At 37.8% G+C, this 17,662-nt stretch overlaps 1 protein-coding gene across 1 annotated transcript; it reads right to left on the reverse strand.

Annotated features, from left to right (window-relative positions):
- Nucleotides 1-11,592: 11,592 nt before the first annotated feature.
- On the reverse strand, nucleotides 11,593-13,310 carry LOC149389070 (ADP-ribosylation factor-like protein 8b). The gene is made up of 6 exons (XM_089624571.1): nucleotides 13,134-13,310; nucleotides 12,674-12,755; nucleotides 12,529-12,561; nucleotides 12,310-12,431; nucleotides 12,057-12,218; nucleotides 11,593-11,974 (listed from the first exon to the last, which is right to left on the reverse strand). Exons 1-6 carry the CDS (start codon nucleotides 13,169-13,171, stop codon nucleotides 11,857-11,859), a joined length of 555 nt encoding a protein of 184 aa, XP_089480697.1. The 5' UTR covers nucleotides 13,172-13,310; the 3' UTR covers nucleotides 11,593-11,856.
- Nucleotides 13,311-17,662: the final 4,352 nt, after the last annotated feature.

Consider the following 17,662-nt stretch of genomic DNA (forward strand, 5'->3'; position numbering starts at 1 on the left):
CAATATATTTGTTATTTAGTGACTAGGTTCCATTTATGGATGCTCCCACTATGTCAATGAATAAGAGTAGCTAGGTTCCAGCTAAGGATGCTCCGACTCGATTATTGAATTTTAGAGTGGCTAGGTTCCAATTAAGGATGCTCTCACTCAATCAATAAATCTAGAGTGGCTAGGTTCCATTCAAGGATGCTCCCACTCAATCAATACGAATATTAGTGATTAAGTTCCAATTAAGGAAGCCCCCACTAATTTAATTCATCATCAACACTAACTCTTAGTTGTGTCTCCTTTATTACTTATTATTCGCACAAGTCATTGTCGAATAATGGTCATAATTATTTAGACGCTTTCAAAGCTCTAAATAGTTCTTAAACAATAAAACATATTCAACATAAGAATTTAATGAAGCAATAAAAGCTAATTAAATTCTAACAGAGATAATAACTTAGAAAATATTTATATTTATTTATTGTGCTTCTATATAGCATACGAAAAGAAAAACGTGACCTTCATATTCTATATCTTTTTCATAAAGACATAAGCATTCATGCATATTCAAATATCATAAAAGCAATCAAGGCATTCAATTATAGAAGGAAATATTTAAAGACACAACCATGTGTTCATAAATAATGTAATAAAACATAAAGAAAGAAAGATTCATCCTTTCAGGAATAACCATAAAGGCTACAGTCCAGAAAACCTCGGATTATTAAATGACACATCCCATGTTCAAAAATAAATCCAAAAATGAAAGTAATAAAACTAGCGGGAAATTAGATCTTCAAACGGAGCATGAGCTTCTCTACATTTCGGGCTTGAATCCGACATTGTTCAGCAAGCTCGTCTACACACGTGTGCTCCATCAGATCTGCTCTGCAACAAGAAAAGAAGTATGCTCATGAATAATTATCCTCAAAACATTTTTAGGATATCTTTAATCATGAATTTTAAGGTACCATATCAGCATTCTTCTTGTTTTTCTCAAGCTCAGCCAAGTACAAAGGACAATGCCTCTTCCAATGGCCTTCAGTGTTGCAGTGGTGACATTTACCAATGCTTTCTCGCTTCTTTTCTTTTCCTTTTCCACTTCTCTTGAAGTTCTTCCTTTCCTTCTTAGCGGGACCTTTCCCCTTTGAAGTATTCGGACGTGCCTTAGATGACTCAGCACCAGAAATCAACTTCTTCTTGGTTTTAGGCGAAGAACTCTTGTCAGCATAGAGAGCTGACCATTTGTTCTTCCCATGTCGAGTGATAGACTCGAAAGTTTGTAGTTCATTCAACAGCTGAGACAGTCCATACGTCACCTTGTTCATGATGTAGTTGGACGTAAACTGTATGAAGTCACTCGAAAGGGAATTCATGATTATTCCCACCTGAGTAACCTCATCCATTTGTGCCCCGTGGAGTTCAGCTTCGGTGAAGTAGTTAGTCATCTTCATTACATGATCCCTCACCGGAGTTCCCGCAGTCATCCTAGTGCTAGTGCACTTACGGGTGAGCTCAATACGGGCTTGCTCGCTTTGCATCCTAAACATTTGTTGCAACGAGTCAAGGATCTCCACAGTTGTCTCATTCCCTTCCATCTTAGTTCGCAACGCATCAGATATGCTTGCGAGCATGTAAGCCACCGCCTTGTTATTGGCAGTAGTCCACTTGTCATAGTCCTTCCTCAAGTTCTTGGAGGCACCATGAGCAGGAAGATGAGGTCTGTCTTCAGTGAGGATAAAGCGAATGCTTTCACTCACAAGCACAATGTTGAGATTCGACTTCCACTTAGGGAAGTTATCTCCAGTCAGGACGTCTTTCGACAACAGGGCCATAATAGGGTTCGACATGATTACTAAAAACATAAAAGCACATTTACTAGTAATATGAAAAGAAACAACTATCAATATAATTTAGGAAATAAAAACTATAATGCAAACATGCACGGGATAAAATACTAATCAAATAAACCCAGTTTTTATATTCCAAGGTAATTCGACTAATAGCCACAGTCCGTTTCACTCTGGTGACGTAACGGAGTGCACCTAGTGAAAATGAGAACCATCTCAGATTAGTGAGCAATCATAGTACATGCACCTTCATAACTATGCTCACTAACTACCAATTTTATAGGAATCTTTGACCACATGAGCAACCACAGGTTGGTTCATGCATGAGTCAACCCAACATTTCAGTGAAAGAAATCTAGCTCATACGCACTAGCGTAACTAGTACACGCAGAGATCAACCCTCTCACCTATCGTCAGAGACACAACCTTGGTATTGGAATCAGAAAAGCCATTCCGAATGGAACTGACCACCATGTTTAGAAAACCGCCGGTCACGAGGGGATCTTTCATCCTCACGGTGTTGTGTCAATGTTGGAGACCTACGACTCAATATACTTTCAGTATTTTAATTTTCCTAGCATTAACTTTAATCTAGGTGATCCACTCGAGTTAACTAAGTCATATTAAAAACTCGTGTGTTTCTAAGCTACCCTTAAAAACAGATGTTTCGATATAGCTTAGTGATTAGGAATTCGTGACATCTAGTCTTGATTATCCTAAAAGTATTCCATCACGGAAAAGCTCCCAGTAGAGAAGGTGAGACACTAGGTCTTCTTAAGTACCTCTCAGCTTAGCCTCTTATCGGCTTGGTGACAGAGCTCTCCGATCCGTTCAACTCATTCATTAATTAACTATCCTAATCCAATTAGATAATTTTAATGAATGAAAGCTCATGACAACCATTAACATACGATACATGATCTAAGTTATAGCATACAAGCATGTCATAGTAATTAAATAAACAAGCAAGAGCATGCAAGAATGGTTTGATTCGGATTGATCGTTTCCTATTTGATTCTATAAAGTAAATCAAGATGAGCTCAATCATATTGGCCCATGGATTCAATTGGGCCCATTCTTATGACCCTTAGAAAAATAAATCAATATCAAATTATTTAATTTTTCTAATTTTTTTATCGAAAAAAAATTAATTAAGTAGGGGCCCATTCTAATGTCTCATTTAAAATAAATCGATATCATAATAATTTATTTTGTAATGTTTTAAATAAAAAATCATAAGGACTCAGCCCATACAATTAATTAAATAAAACATTTAAAACTAAATTTTTTTTTTCAGTAATTTTTTTTTAATGAGTGGGCCCACTAGGGTTTCCGGGCTGAGGCTCGAACGAATCCTCTAATCTTGACCTAGGTCAAGATTAGACTTGAGGCTACACCGGACCGCCGCCGCCATGAGGGCGCGGCCCGGCACAAAGAGGACGGCCGAAACTTGTCACAAAATTTTGTGACAAGTTTTCTTGTGGCGTAGTCGTGGAGGCTTTCTTCGTCCGTCATGTTTCTTCGTTGTGTGTTCGTCTCTCGCCGATCGTCGTGATCAAGAACGTCGCACCATCAGATTACAACAATAATAATAATAATTACATAAATTCTATACCCTTTGAATTTCGGGTTTACAAAAAATCTAGAAAAGCGAGAATCAAATATTCTACGATCAAACCACGAATCACAATCCACATATCATATATTGAATTGCATGAAATTCACATCCACATATAATTTCATTCAAATCATATTTAAATTAATTACAAGAACGAATCGATTAATTAATCATAACATCTAGCTCTGATACCACTTGTCGGGGAATCGAGCGCGTATCGGACACGAACAATCGTTCTGATGCGACTCGTTTGAGATGATTCCACCATATAACCATATTAATGCGGAAAAATAATTAATAACGCTGATCATAAGCTAATTAAACTATGGTTATAATTAACAAGATCTAGTTATGTTTAATTAATTTAATTCACGAGAGCATATTTATCAAGCAACCGATTTGAGCGAAAAACGAATACTTACATTGATTTTCGGTTCAGCTACAGAACGCTCCTAAACCAATCGCGTACTCCTTGCGTCGTCTTGATGAAGGACTCGAGGATGACACCTTAGTCTTCCGAAACGTAATCTCCGAGACGAATAAGAAAGATGAGTGGGCACAGTCTTTATCTCACTAGATCACGAAACTAGGTGTTTCGAGATCTCGCTCTTATTTTACTAAGAATGGAAACGAATTTCCGAGGGGAGGGAGAGGCAGAAGAGCACGGCCAAGGTAGGCTAGGGTGCACAAAATTTTTCTAAAAAATTGCTTATTTTTGCCTTCTCGTGAACCCCTATTTATAGTAGTAAAATGAGATATTCATGGAATCTTCCAGAATATTTTATTTCCATTTATTGTGTTCACACTGGTGGATTAAATCTAGGCCCTTGGATCTCAACAAGTGAATCATACTTTTTCTCTCATCCATCAGATCAATATCTATGGGATATCATTCTCTATTTAAATAGAGAATATTTTATTTAGTGAGATAATAAAGGAGAATATATTATTTCCCTTTAAATATATTCTCATATATTCTCCTAAATACTTTCCTTTAAATAAGGAAAAAAATATAGGACGATATCTTATATTATTATCTCTCCTTTATTTAAACAACTAAAGAGAAAATATTGGTAAATACCAATATCATGAAATTCGGATTTGATGGCACACGGCCAAGGGGATCTGCGCAACACCCTAGTGCCAAAACCCTAAATCCGATTTTCATATTTTGTGCAAGGCCCAATTGCTTAAAACTCAATTAATTATTTATTTACTTGGTCCAACAATAAACAAATAATTACTAATTGTTTATTTACTTGATCAAACAATAAATAAACAATTCTACCATAAATATTTATTTAATTCTGCGAATACCCGTTTTCCAGAATTAATGTTGTCAATCACAATTACAGCAAGTGAGATTAATAATGATAAACATTATTATACGAAAGTTCTTATCCGCCTTTATCAGAGCCGAATCAGGGACTATGGACCTAGTAATGAAAAAGACGAAATAGTCCTTTCTCTTTTTCCATCGATCTAATCTTGGTCAAATACTCCACATTGTAAGCCAAGACTGAACTCTCCTTTATACTAGAATTATATTCACTCATCGTGACGAGTGTCCACTGATATAGGCAGTTCGTGATCAAGATCCTCCGGGTTCAACCCGTGTCAAGAGAAGTCAATTTTTCCGTTATACTTCTCTTAATACATATCAGCCCTAAGCATTGTTGCTTCCCCAGCGAAAGATTCTTTCGAACGTTACTTACTTCGAAAGTGCTAGCAATCTATCGGTTCTGGAATCAACCCTTAGGTGAGAGAACATTAACCTTCTTTCAGGAAGGCTGGATTCCGTATCTGTAAATCATTTCTCACTCGAATTATGCTCTGAGAAAACTCTCAAGACATAAGCTGTGATTAGCATGAATAGCCTTTTAGCGAATGAGTCAAAGAGCTCAGTAACATAACCCAGTGTCCATGATCACTTCAGGATTTAGATCAAGTCTCACTGTGACCATCATAGTGGCCTCGGTTAGTGTGTCGTAACGGTCCTTAAACGACACATCTACAACCAAGACCTGTCTAAGTCGTACACTTACCACAAGTGTAGAATGCTCCCACATAGTGATCAACCTTCACCTATGTGTTCCACATATATGACTTTAGATATAGCTTTCCAGGCGTATATCAGTCATCGACCTCGTTTTAGCTCACCGCCCGAACTCAGGTACCCATCACGTGACTCAGTTTAATACGGAGGCTATGGAAGATAGTTGTTATTGATTCTAATTATTTAGAACTCAACCCACTAATCATATAATGCTAATAAAGTAATCTTATTATCGAATTTAGTAATCATTTATTCATTATCTTCAAGTGGGTAATATTCCTAACACAGGGCACAACTGTGGTCGTTGTCGAACCTAAAACATGAAAATCACAACAAACTTAGTTTCAACATTAATGTCAATTGTTGACATCAGATGTCAACAATTGACATCAGATGTCAACAACTGACATCTGATGTCAACAATTGACATCTGTGAGTAATTAGCCCTCTGTTTGTTGACATAAAATGTCAACAATTGACAGTAGATGTCAAAAAACAGAGATCTAATTACACTATTTCAATTTCATACATAATTCAACAAAGAGAGTTTACCTTCTAATTTGGAAAATGGGCGTGTTAGCCTTTCTCACGGCCCGGACAGCCCAATTACAATGCTCTCCCAGACAAACAACATGCAATGTGTTTTTGTCCGAGTTCTTTGTCTTATACGTGAAGTTGTTGTTTATGGCGAACAACATCAAGTGTTTCTGTAAAGTCTTTTTATCCTTGTACAATGCATGTCGCTCAATAAATAAAGGGGAATGACCATCTAAAATAATAGCTTCATCCATGTTTGCGCCTTTCCTAGTAGATGAACTTGGGACGCTCTGTGAATTCGGCGTAGACGGTGATGAAGGACGGGAGTTGCGGGGTGGATGAGGGGAGTTGCGTGGTGGATGAGGGGATCGTGGTGACGGAGGGGAGTTGCATGGTGGAGGATGGGAGTTGCGTGGTGGAGGAAGGGATTGTGGTGACGGAGGGGAGTTGCGTGGTGGAGGAGGGGATCGTGATGGGGGATGGGAGTTGCGTGGTGGAGGAGGAGAGTTTCGTGGTGGAGGAGGGGATCGGGAATTTATAGGTGGAGGCGAGTTTCGTGGTGGAGAGTATTGTCGTTGTCATTGTTGTTGTCGTTGTGTCTCATAGTCTGACAACCTAATGTCATCCAATCCGAACGTACCACGAATTACCGAATCAGGAGTTGGAACCGAATCACACCCCTCCTCGGGTATGGATGGCATGTCGGAAACTCTTCTAGGCGGGTTTCCAACGCAACCACTATCACGGCTATTGCGAGTGGATCCAACCCCTGGAGAATCGAGCCTGGATGGAATTTCATTTATTTCCAATATCAATTGTAATTTCTCCGTGTCATCTTCTCTCATCTTCCTCAAATATAAATAACCTTCTAACGTAGCGTCGTTGGTTATCTCAACAGGTTTCATGGCACCAGCCATCGCGTATGCAACACCAATGGTATGAGTGGATGGTGATTTGCCCAAATTCGCGTAAATGATTTGCATCAAACTAGCGAAGTTAACTTCATACGACACCATGATTCCGAAAGATCCATTCTCATGATAACAACCAGGTTCAACCCAAGTTCCACTGTGCTTGAATAATAAATAAATAGCCGCCATCACTGCGTACAAAAAACATAGGCAGAGTTATTAATTATTTGTTGACTTCAGATGTCAACAGTTGACGTCCATTATTGACATCTGAAGTCAACAAAAATCATTATTTGTTGACTTCATATGCCAACAGTTGACGTCCACTGTTGACATATGAAGTCAACAATTGATGAACATTGTTGACGATTTCATACTAACTGGTGAACATACCCAGACCAAACAGAACATTTGAATCTCTTTAAACTATCAAAATGATATAGAACTTGAACTTTTTGAACCATGAAATTTATGGGAAATGAAGAAATGCGAGACAAACCTTGTGTGCAAGCTGGTCTTGGACGACGATCTTCTGCGCGGGCTGGTCTTGGACGACGAACTCGTGGGCGTTTGGGTCTCGTAGGCGTTTGACTCTGCGTGACGTTTGAGTGTCGTGGAGTTAGAGACGCCGAGGGTTTTAGAGACCGACGGGGGGAGAGAGAGAGAGAGAGAGAGAGAGAGAGAGAGAGAGAGAGAGAGAGAGAGTCATGGATTAATGTGAGATATGAGCGGGATATGGAGAGTTGGTGTGGGTTGTAAGAAAAATTTAAGTGGAGGGTAAAATGGTAGTTGTATATTTGAATTAGTGGCATTTTTGTCCAAATTATGGTTTTGGTGGGAAATTTGAAAAAGTTATTGTTTTGGTAGTAGATGAGGCAATTTCCCATCTAAAGGTACAACGGTTAAGAGATAATAAGTTTTTAGGGGTTATTTTTGGCAAAATTTATGGGCTTTCCTATATTCATATAATTTTATTAACGATGTACTCTTGAAATTTCGAAATTTACAGTGTAACCATGTTACTTATTAGAGACCAAATACATCCTCTAAATATACATAATTACAGATGGTTAAGAGATATTATTGGGTTAACAATCGAAACAATAAATACCTGAAATTATATTTATTTTCTCTTTAGCTACTCTATTTATTTTAGGGAAAACTACGAAAATAACGTGCAACATTTGAAAATAGCGTATATTTTAAATCCTTTTTGAAATAAAAGCGTTATTTAAAAAAGTTAACCAACTATTTTTCTTATAAATTAAATCATGGATTAGTAAATATATTTAAATAGAGCTCAAAATAGTTAACAAATCTAAAAAGATTGTGAAAACATTAAAAAAATTATTTCTTATAGCAATGCTTTTTTAATTAACGAGAACTTAATAGTGTATTTAAAAAGATAAGAATTATCGCCGCGGCTATCTAACGAAGGCACAACGACAAATTGGTGAGAATAATACAAAAAGTGCTGACATGAAAAGAAGAAGAAAAAAAAAAGTACTAGTGACATTGTTAATAATTAATCGTCCTCGTCTTTATCGTCGAAGTTGGTTTGCACAAATTTTCATTAATAATCGTAGTTCGTAGTGTGAAAGCATCAATTATCTTCCTGCTAACTCACTTTGATGGTTGGCGGTTTTTAAGTGTTTGTTATCCCACAACATCATATATGGTGCCGACGAGATGATTTTTGGTTGATGATGTGTCTTTGAGAAGGTGGGTTGAGATGCCTAGGTAATCTCAAGACGCACTGAAGAATAAGTTGAGTATTTTTCGCGATGCGAGCTTAAGGGTGAATTTGGTCAAGGACATCCGTGAATCTAGGACACTCGTTCTGGATACAGCCTATAGATGTTAATGGATATGGGACATTGATGGCTGGTGGAACGCCGAGGTTCACATGACACCGGTTGACATAAGCATCTTCACTTGGTATGTTGACACTTTCGTCTCACTTAATACGTTGAAACTTTTCTCTTTATTTGAGTCTTGTTTAGTAGGAAAGATTGAGAAGGAATAAATAGATTCTCTTACAGAGGAAAAGAAAAGAAATGATCAAATAATTTTTTTAATATGTTTGGTAGAAGGAAAAAATGATGGATGAATGAATGGTTTATAGGGTATATTTGTAAAAAAGAAAAAAATAATAACCTTTTTCTTATTTATTTCTTTTTCCTTCAAAAATTGAAAGAATTAAAAATTGTAAGCCCGATAAATTCACAATCTCTCAAAATCCTTCTTACTTTCTTTTTCTCTTCTCTACCAAACAATTACAAAGCTCACGTCAATTAAAAAAATTCATCCCTCCCTCTCCACCATGTTCCGCCTTCATGATTGGGTTTGTTATTTGCCTTCAACATATGTCGGTGGACGACTAATAGTCAAAGTCAGGCTTGGCCTAAAGATCATGGGTCTCGTCCACAACCGGTCATGAACTAAGGCAATTTTTTCTTTAGTTCACATCGTCAAACATGACTATGGATGTGGGTCCACTTCATTTGATGCATAATTTCGTTTTTGCCTTGTGATATGTTTATCATCATGTTTGTTAATCGCGTTTTTGGATTAGCACTAAGAATCGCTTGTTGTCTTGGCGATATTTCGCGTTCATCGTGGTCTTCACGCTCTTCGTTGAGTTATTGAGTCTTTGCTTCTTTAAGTCTTCAACCATTTAAATCTTCCACGTTCTCCGTGTTTTTCACAGGTTCGTGTTTTTCACGTTCATCGTGTTCTTTGGATCTTCGAGTGTCCGGGTTTTCAGATCTTCCACGTTCTTCGCCGGGTCTTCGAATCCTTGCACTTTCACCTAACCACAAGAAAATGTGAATCTAGAGGGACGCGGATGGTTTTCCCTCGGCGCGTCCTCCGACGCTCAACATTAGTCGTGTTGTATTGTGTTCTTGGTGAACAAATTGTACACGTCTCTGTGTTTTCTAGAGAGAGAGAGAGATATTGTGATTTTTTTTAGAATTTTGACAAGTTGAGAAAAAGTTACCTTGTGTTGTGAATGAGTGAGATATTTATAGGAGCCAATGGTTTGGTGAAACGTACTTGGTTGGGTGGTGGAGATGGCCGGGTGGTCTTGGCCGAGTGAAGACGGTCGGGTGGTCTTAGCCGAGTGAAGACGTCTGGATGAACTTGGTCGAGTGAAGATGACCGGGTGGTTTTGGCCGAGTGAAGATTGCCGAGTGTTCTTGGCCGAGTGAAGACGACCGGATGATCTTGGCCGAGTGAAGATGACCGGGTGGATTTGGCCGAGTGAAGATGACCGGGTGGTTTTTGACGAGTGAAGATGGTCGGGTGGTCTTCTTTTTTGGCCGGCCAGGTGGTCATTTCTTTGGTAATTCGGGTGGTCTTCTATTTTGGTCGGCCGAGTGATCATTTTCTTTAGCCGACTGAGTGGTCAAGTTTATGGCTTTGTCTTGAAGATTTGTCAAGGAGTCTAGCTTGAAAACATGTTTTGAGAGTCTCTTTTAAGAGCTTATTTGAGAGACATAATGTTGATCCGGAGTTTGGCGTGTGAGTTTGCTGTATGTACTTGATATATCATTTTTTACGTTCGGGGTGTTATTTATACCATGTGAAAATAATGGTATAACAATGTTCATTTAAAATAATTTATAATAAATTAGAAAAATATGAAACTCTGACTGAAGGCCAACCCCAATTCAAAATTCTTGCTTATTAAGAAACAATTTTGGAAAATTCCTGCAAAAATTTGAAATTCGGTATTTTAAGTTTCTCTAAAACTATTTCTCCATTTTGTAAAATCAAATAACTTCTCTAAAACTTATGCAGAGAGTTCTCAAAATAAAGTACTAATTGCTCCAGCAGGAAAAGTAATCAAATGTAATGTTAAACAATATTTATTTGCTAGGATTAGGAAATTATGAAAATTTTCATTTTCAGTTTCATTTTTCTCCTTATAGATACAGACAACGTCAACGATGAAGAAGGTCCGTCATAGACTAGCAGTTCGTGGTCTGGTCTCTTCACGTTTGTTTGGGGCTATTTTGGTTTGACAAAAGTCAATATATTTGGTCCACTCCATTTACTTAAGATTTTGAATTTCGCAAGGAAATTTAAGAAAAACTTAATGCATGCATGTCACGTGAAAATTAATGGCGACATTTATACCTAATATTAAATATTTTATGATATAAATGTGGAAAATTTTAAAAAGTCTTCTATATTAAGTTTTTTGCAAAGGTGATTATTTCAAAAGTATAACTAATTATGTCTTTTTCCTATTATCTATTAAGGTTTTATTCCAATGATAACATATATCATGAAAACTGCATTTATTGACAAATATATTATGAAAAAACTGTTTATAATGAACACCCACCGTCATAGATATTTTAGTCATACTTTTGAAACAATCCTTTTATTCTTTAGGAGTTATACTCAATTTTTGTTTTTGGGGCAAGTAGATGTTTTTCGAAAGCTCCAAAGTTTGCTTGATTCATGCAAGGTCTCAGCGGCACTTTGGCAGCTGGTCTAATCATATAAGGTTCTTTAATTTTGTTTGTTAGTAGTGATTTAATGCAGTTCGTTAAACTACATTAATTATTGTCACCAAACTCGTCATTTTACCATGGTCTTTTAACTCATGTGGGAAGTGAAAAAAAAAAAAAAAAATCTTTATACACCATGCACCCCGGTGAATAATTTTTCTTACAGCATAAAAAAAAATCATGTTTTACACATAAAAACTCGGTAAAAAGTTAGATAATTTGATCACGACCACACATGAATATCACAACAAACAAGAAAAAAAAAACAATGTCTACCTCCCAAACAATACAAGGTTCTCTTGGAGAGGAAACTGCCTACGGGCGCCAGAAAAAGAATGAAGACAAAGCCAGTCTTGTCTCGGTCGGAGCGCGATCAACTGCTCGATTTCGAGTGCTTTACAAGCCAATCGATAACAGAATCAATATTGGTTGAGTTCTTGCAAGATATCATGAAGCAACAAACTTCTCTGTCAGCAATGGACCTCAGTTCCCTGGGAGATAATTACATCAGGGTCAAGACAATGATAACTAGATTGTCATATTTCGATTCGATATATTGGAGTCTCGACTTACATTTGTTCTGTCATAGCTTCTTTAGACAAAGATCCCGGCTTGTCGATTTTGTTTCCCAGGACCAGCAATGGAATTCCACTCAGTGAAGGCTTACTCAACAGGTCGTGAAGTTCGCTTCTCGACACGGACAAGTTCTCATTATCAGCAGCGTCCACGACATAACTATATAAAAAAAAGTAGTCAATCAAAAATGCCTCGTAGAGAAAAGTTTGAAAGGAAAATGATAAGCAAAGGTGGGTTTGAGAGATCATACACAATGGCCGAAACTGCACGGCAATATCGCTCCCACATGCTGCGAAACCTCGGTTGTCCTCCGAGATCCCACAGCTTTATGGTCACATTCCCTTTGGTGACTTTCTTCATGTTGAATCCCACCTGTAAAACAGAGAGAACGAAACCCAAAGGCGATATGAGATCGGAGAGATTCATAGAATCTCGGAGTGATTATTAATCTTTGAGAACAATTGCGTACCGTTGGGATCATATCTTCGCTATATCCGCCAGTCTTGAGTTAAGTTTCGAAAAAGAAAAAAAAAGACAAAAACAAAGCATATCAGAATTCAATTAATAGATAGGAAGAAAAACAAACAATTCTTCTTGCAGATTCATTCACTTACGGCGATGACATTTACGAGCGATGTCTTTCCAGCGTTTTGGAGACCAATTAGTGATAATTCCATCTCTTGCTTGAAGAAAAGGCTGTAGAAATGGAAAACAGCCTAGAATCTGTTAATACCGTGAATTTAACTAGCAAACTTCAGAAATCGAGATTCAAAGACTCGACTAGCTCTAGTTTACAGCCAAGGTTAAGCGTAATTAAGTTATTCCGTTTTCGTTCTCTCATCATTTTCTCGGCAACCAGACGAACAGCAAGAAATCCCGAGAGCTCTGCGAAATCTACATTTTTTTTTATCGACGAAAAACAAAATTGTGTCCACTGGTCTAACAGGAAATCAAAATTGATTATTCCCGCAGCTGAATCTAGAACATAGAATGGAATGATATGCATTTTCTAAACTTTCTCTGCAACCAAACAACAACAAAAACAGATCAGAGAGAGTAAGAAATTGATTGTACCTCCGAAGCCAATTGAGAAAAGCTTCCCACACGCCCATGGCGATCGAGCGCGAAAAGATCTACCGAGACAAATAAAGGGAAAATGAAAATTTATCGGATTTTCAAAGAAACGCGAGAACACCTTCTCGTTTGTACTGTAATATGGATGATTGTTACAATAATGAATAAATAAAATTGAAAACAAAATAAATAATTGCTTATATGGTTTATCTCACGCGGATTTTAAGAACAGGTATTTGAAATCAAGGTTTTATTGTGGTCATGTGAGGATGTAATTGGTACGTGTTACAAACGCGCCATGGTCAGAAGGTTTTGTGGGGTAATGAGAAGAGACGACGTCGTTTGGTGCTACGAGAATGATTGGCCTTTTGTTGTCGTTTTCACCAATGAGAAACGGCCCAGCTCTTGAGGTGATTGAGATTTGAGTGTCAGGTTGTCTCTGTATATAGTCCGTTAAGATTAGTCTGATTCCAATTATTTCTTTATCGTTTAAAATCATTTTCTTCAACAATTAAAGTTTACGAAGGAAAAAAATGGGGGAACTTCTTTTTCAATTTTGACCCGAGTATACGATCCTTTAAAATTTGACCCCACGATAAAATTCTCATGCCCTGTCGTTTTCACCCTCGATAGCATTGGCTCTTTCGAATGCGCATTCGGATTCGAAGCGCGCAAACTCGATGATCGAGGCAGAGGCTGTAGAAGTCAGAGGGAGGTGTTCTCAGAGGCTCACATAGTCCCCGTTGAAGATGTGGAATGACATCGTGACAAGTGGCGATGTAGAGTTCTTCCGTAATGACGTCTCTGACGCACTGAGAGTAAGTTTCCCTTTTCTTATCTTGTCTTTTTATTTTGCGGCAACTTCACTTTTGCTGACTTGCTCTTCCAATCACTTCAGGTGCTCCTATGTCATAATATCTGAAATTACTTAACATGTGTGTGTATTCCATAAAGTGTTATAGAATTCTGAGCGACACTTATTGAAACAACTATACCTCATATATTTTGATCCCATGCCTCAGTTAGTTCATAAATTAGGCTCGATATCATAAAAAAAAAAAAATAATAAACAGACAGCTGATTTTTATTTAATTAAAATTATTTGAAAAATTGACACAACTACTATCATTTGAGAACTCACTTCTCATTTTCCACCAAAACCATAATTTGGACAAATATACTAGTAAATCTCAGAGAGAATATGTTTTTTAATCTATTTTTACCTTTTTTTTCTTTTACTTTTTCTCTGAGTCTCGCATATGTCGAGAAATTTGATTTTTTTTTTTAGAAATATGGGTTTGTTTGACGATTTGTTGACATATATTTGTCAACAAATTGATACAATTTGTTGACATATATATATGTCAAAAATGACAACATTGAAAAATTTGTTGATTTGTTGACATAGATGTCGACAAATGATACGATTTGTTGACATATAGATGTCGACAAATGACAACACTTAAAAAATTTGTTGATTTATTTACATAAATGTCAACAAATAACATGATTTATTGACAATATCAACAAATGACATGATTAGTTAAATATTGTATTCCAACAAATATTATAATTCAAAATACTCTTAAATCAAAGCCAAAAATAATTGAAATTGTGCTGATAAAAAAACTATATTAGTTAAATATACGAAGAAAAAAAAACAATTTCATTCATTACAAACTTACAAAAATCATTTTCACTAAACAATAATATATTAGAGACTTTGGTAAGTGAGTAGACTTTGAAATAAATAAATAAATTGACTAGTTGTACTGTAAATTGTGACGATGCCACAAAAAAAAAAAAAAAAAAATTACTGAACGACTCCTCTTTGAGACATTTCGCCGAGAACTTTCTGAGCATGGTTGAAATGGCCATTTTGTCGCCCTCTTCGTCTCCGACTCGTTCTCAGTGCTCCTCCTAGATCATATAAACAATATTATGTATTTATTCAACCTGAATTCCAAAAAAAGAGAGAAAAAAACCATATATTGTAGACCACAATCTTCATATCAATCCGTTTCACATTGATTATATTAAAACCATATATTTAAGAGAGTCCAAAAACCTACTCTCCCAATGCATCAATTTCAAAATCCGAAAACTCTGAAATCATCAATATACTACAAAAATTTCACTGCTTCATCAATGAAGACTTAAGAATATAAAGAGGCAAACATAACCACATTTTTTGACAAAACTTAGAAAGTACTTCTCTTAATCCTCAATCCAAAAAACATAAAAGATATAGATAATTTCATGTGAATGCATAATATTCAGTGAACAAAAAGCAATTTGACAAAATATTTCCGTTTTCGAAAAACTTATTTTGAAACAAAACACATAACGATTTAATAAAAAAAATTCCGAAGAGATCAAATTAAACGAGAAATCGGAAGTCAAACCTTCACGAGATGGCGGAGCTGAGGAAGAGCTAGCTCCTGCAGCTGGTCTCCGTCGCGACGCTCATGTGGCTCGTACTGCAGTTTCTCTCAGAGAAGAAATAGGAAAAGAGAGAGAGAGAGAGAGAGAGAGAGAGAGAGAGAGATAATTATGTTTGGCTAGTTGAACAATTGTTCTTACTATATGTTCATTGATTAATTGCGTTCTAATTACACTGATACATATATACATTGTACACGTAGGCATAACTAATTAGTAGTTAGTTGTAGCACAAGCTTGGCATGCGTACAACACACGATAGGGCACTAGTCTTGGTTACACGTCAACAAGTCAAAGCTGACTTGTATAAGCTTAGCTTCACATGCCCCCGTGATTAGTTGTAGCACAAGCTTGGCACGCGTATAACACACGATAGGCACTAGTCTTGGTTACACATCAGCAAGTCAAAGCTAACTTGTATAAGCTTAGCTTCACACGCCCCCATGAGCAGGATATAGGTCTTCTTCTCCCAGACAAAGTCTATTGCAGAGGCAATGAAAGCGTGTTTTAGGCAACGCTTTGGTAAACATGTTAGCAAGTTGCTCCTCTGTAGGAATGTAGTGGGCTTTGAGAGCTTTGGTGGTGTAAAGATCTCGAATATAGTGAACATCCACTCCAATATGCTTCGTACAAGCGTGAAACACCGAATTCGAAGATAGCGAACCTGCGCCGAGATTGTCACACCTATAATAGCCGGTTAGAGAAGAGAGATATGCGCAACTCATTGAGAAGAGATTGTAACTAAATGAGCTCCATTGACGTTTGAGCTAGAGCCCCATATTCCGATTCAGTGCTTGAATGTGATACAACTTTCTGCTTGCATGCAGACCAAGTAATCAAGTTTCCACCAAGAAACACTACATAACAGCTGGCCCAGTTAACATCAAAGAAGGCCTCAATCAATAAGCGTGGTGATGGTTGGAACCTTAAGCCAAAGTGGAGAGTCCCCTTGACATATCACAACACTCGTTTACAAGCTTTCCAATGCGAGTTGCAGATGTTGGCTCAGCTTGTCGACGACATAGGAAATGTCTGATCGTGTGAGCATGAGATACTACAAGCCACCAACTAGTGAAGGATAAAAAATAGGTGAGGCAATGAGAGTTGTGCCATCATCAGATACAAGTGAGCGAGAATAAATCATTGGCATGGGACATGGCTTTGACTTAACTAAGTTGGCCTTGAAAAGCAAGTCATAAACATACTTGACTAACTGGCTCCTCCATGCTCAGATGGATAACATAACCACTCCACCCTCTCGATGAGGGTGAGATCATTACAGAAGGATCGGGTCGGAGCACGGTTACGGCTGTACAGACGAACTAGACTCTCCCTCCAGGCACCCGCCTAGATTTTAATGGGATTGACATCACCTCGGCTAGAGAGATTGATCCATACCCGATCTTCCAGTCGGGAATGACCCCTCAGACAACATGAGCCTCATCTTTGGCAGCTTGAATCGGCCTTGGAATCCTGCCTCCACCCCTCCGGACGGATCCCATTCGAGACCCATCTTGAGCGGCCTTGGCGAAGCCCTTTCGGAAAATCAATCGGGACCCTCCAACCAACCGGCTGGAGAACCAATTCAAATAGTGACAAACACGGTCGAAGAAACGACCACAACTCCAGTGCGCATATGATATCAGTTTCCTCCCGCAAGAGACCCCTGCATAAACGAGTTTGAAAAATTCAAAGAGACAATGGCAACCAAGTTTAGGGCGGTCCATTCGAAGTTTCATAGTGCGATGAGCTCGGCGCCCGAGATCGACTGACTTGTCGCTGAAACAGGACGAACTCATTTTACCAACAAGATAGTTGGGGTGTTCATCAAGGACGCTGGAAAAGTTTGCCTCCCATGATATATAGATACCTCCAACCCGAAAGCTTTCGTAACATCCTTCAAGATTGCTAGGGTCGAACTTTGTTGAGGGAACATGAACGAGAGGCAGACTACTGTCAAATGTTCGCGGAAAACTTCTTTGGACCTGCACTCGAGTAGTTCTCCGGATAAGGAGAAAACTCTATCGATAATTTCATGCAATTGTCAACGACCTTCCTTAAACATTATTCCATGTTCGTGGCGAATC

Source organism: Urtica dioica, chromosome 8 (assembly GCF_054948205.1).
Source record: "Urtica dioica subsp. dioica isolate 48M chromosome 8, U.dioica_male_clone48M_v1_H2, whole genome shotgun sequence".
NCBI lineage: Eukaryota > Viridiplantae > Streptophyta > Magnoliopsida > Rosales > Urticaceae > Urtica > Urtica dioica.

Coding starts and splice junctions, on each gene's coding strand:
- LOC149389070 (XM_089624571.1), bottom strand. CDS start 13,171: ATGGGCGTGTGGGAAGCTTTTCTCAATTGGCTTCGGAG. Junction 12,562..12,673: donor CGCTCGTAAATGTCATCGCC/GTAAGTGAATGA, acceptor ACTTAACTCAAG/ACTGGCGGATATAGCGAAGA. Junction 12,219..12,309: donor CGTGCAGTTTCGGCCATTGT/GTATGATCTCTC, acceptor TTTTTTATATAG/TTATGTCGTGGACGCTGCTG.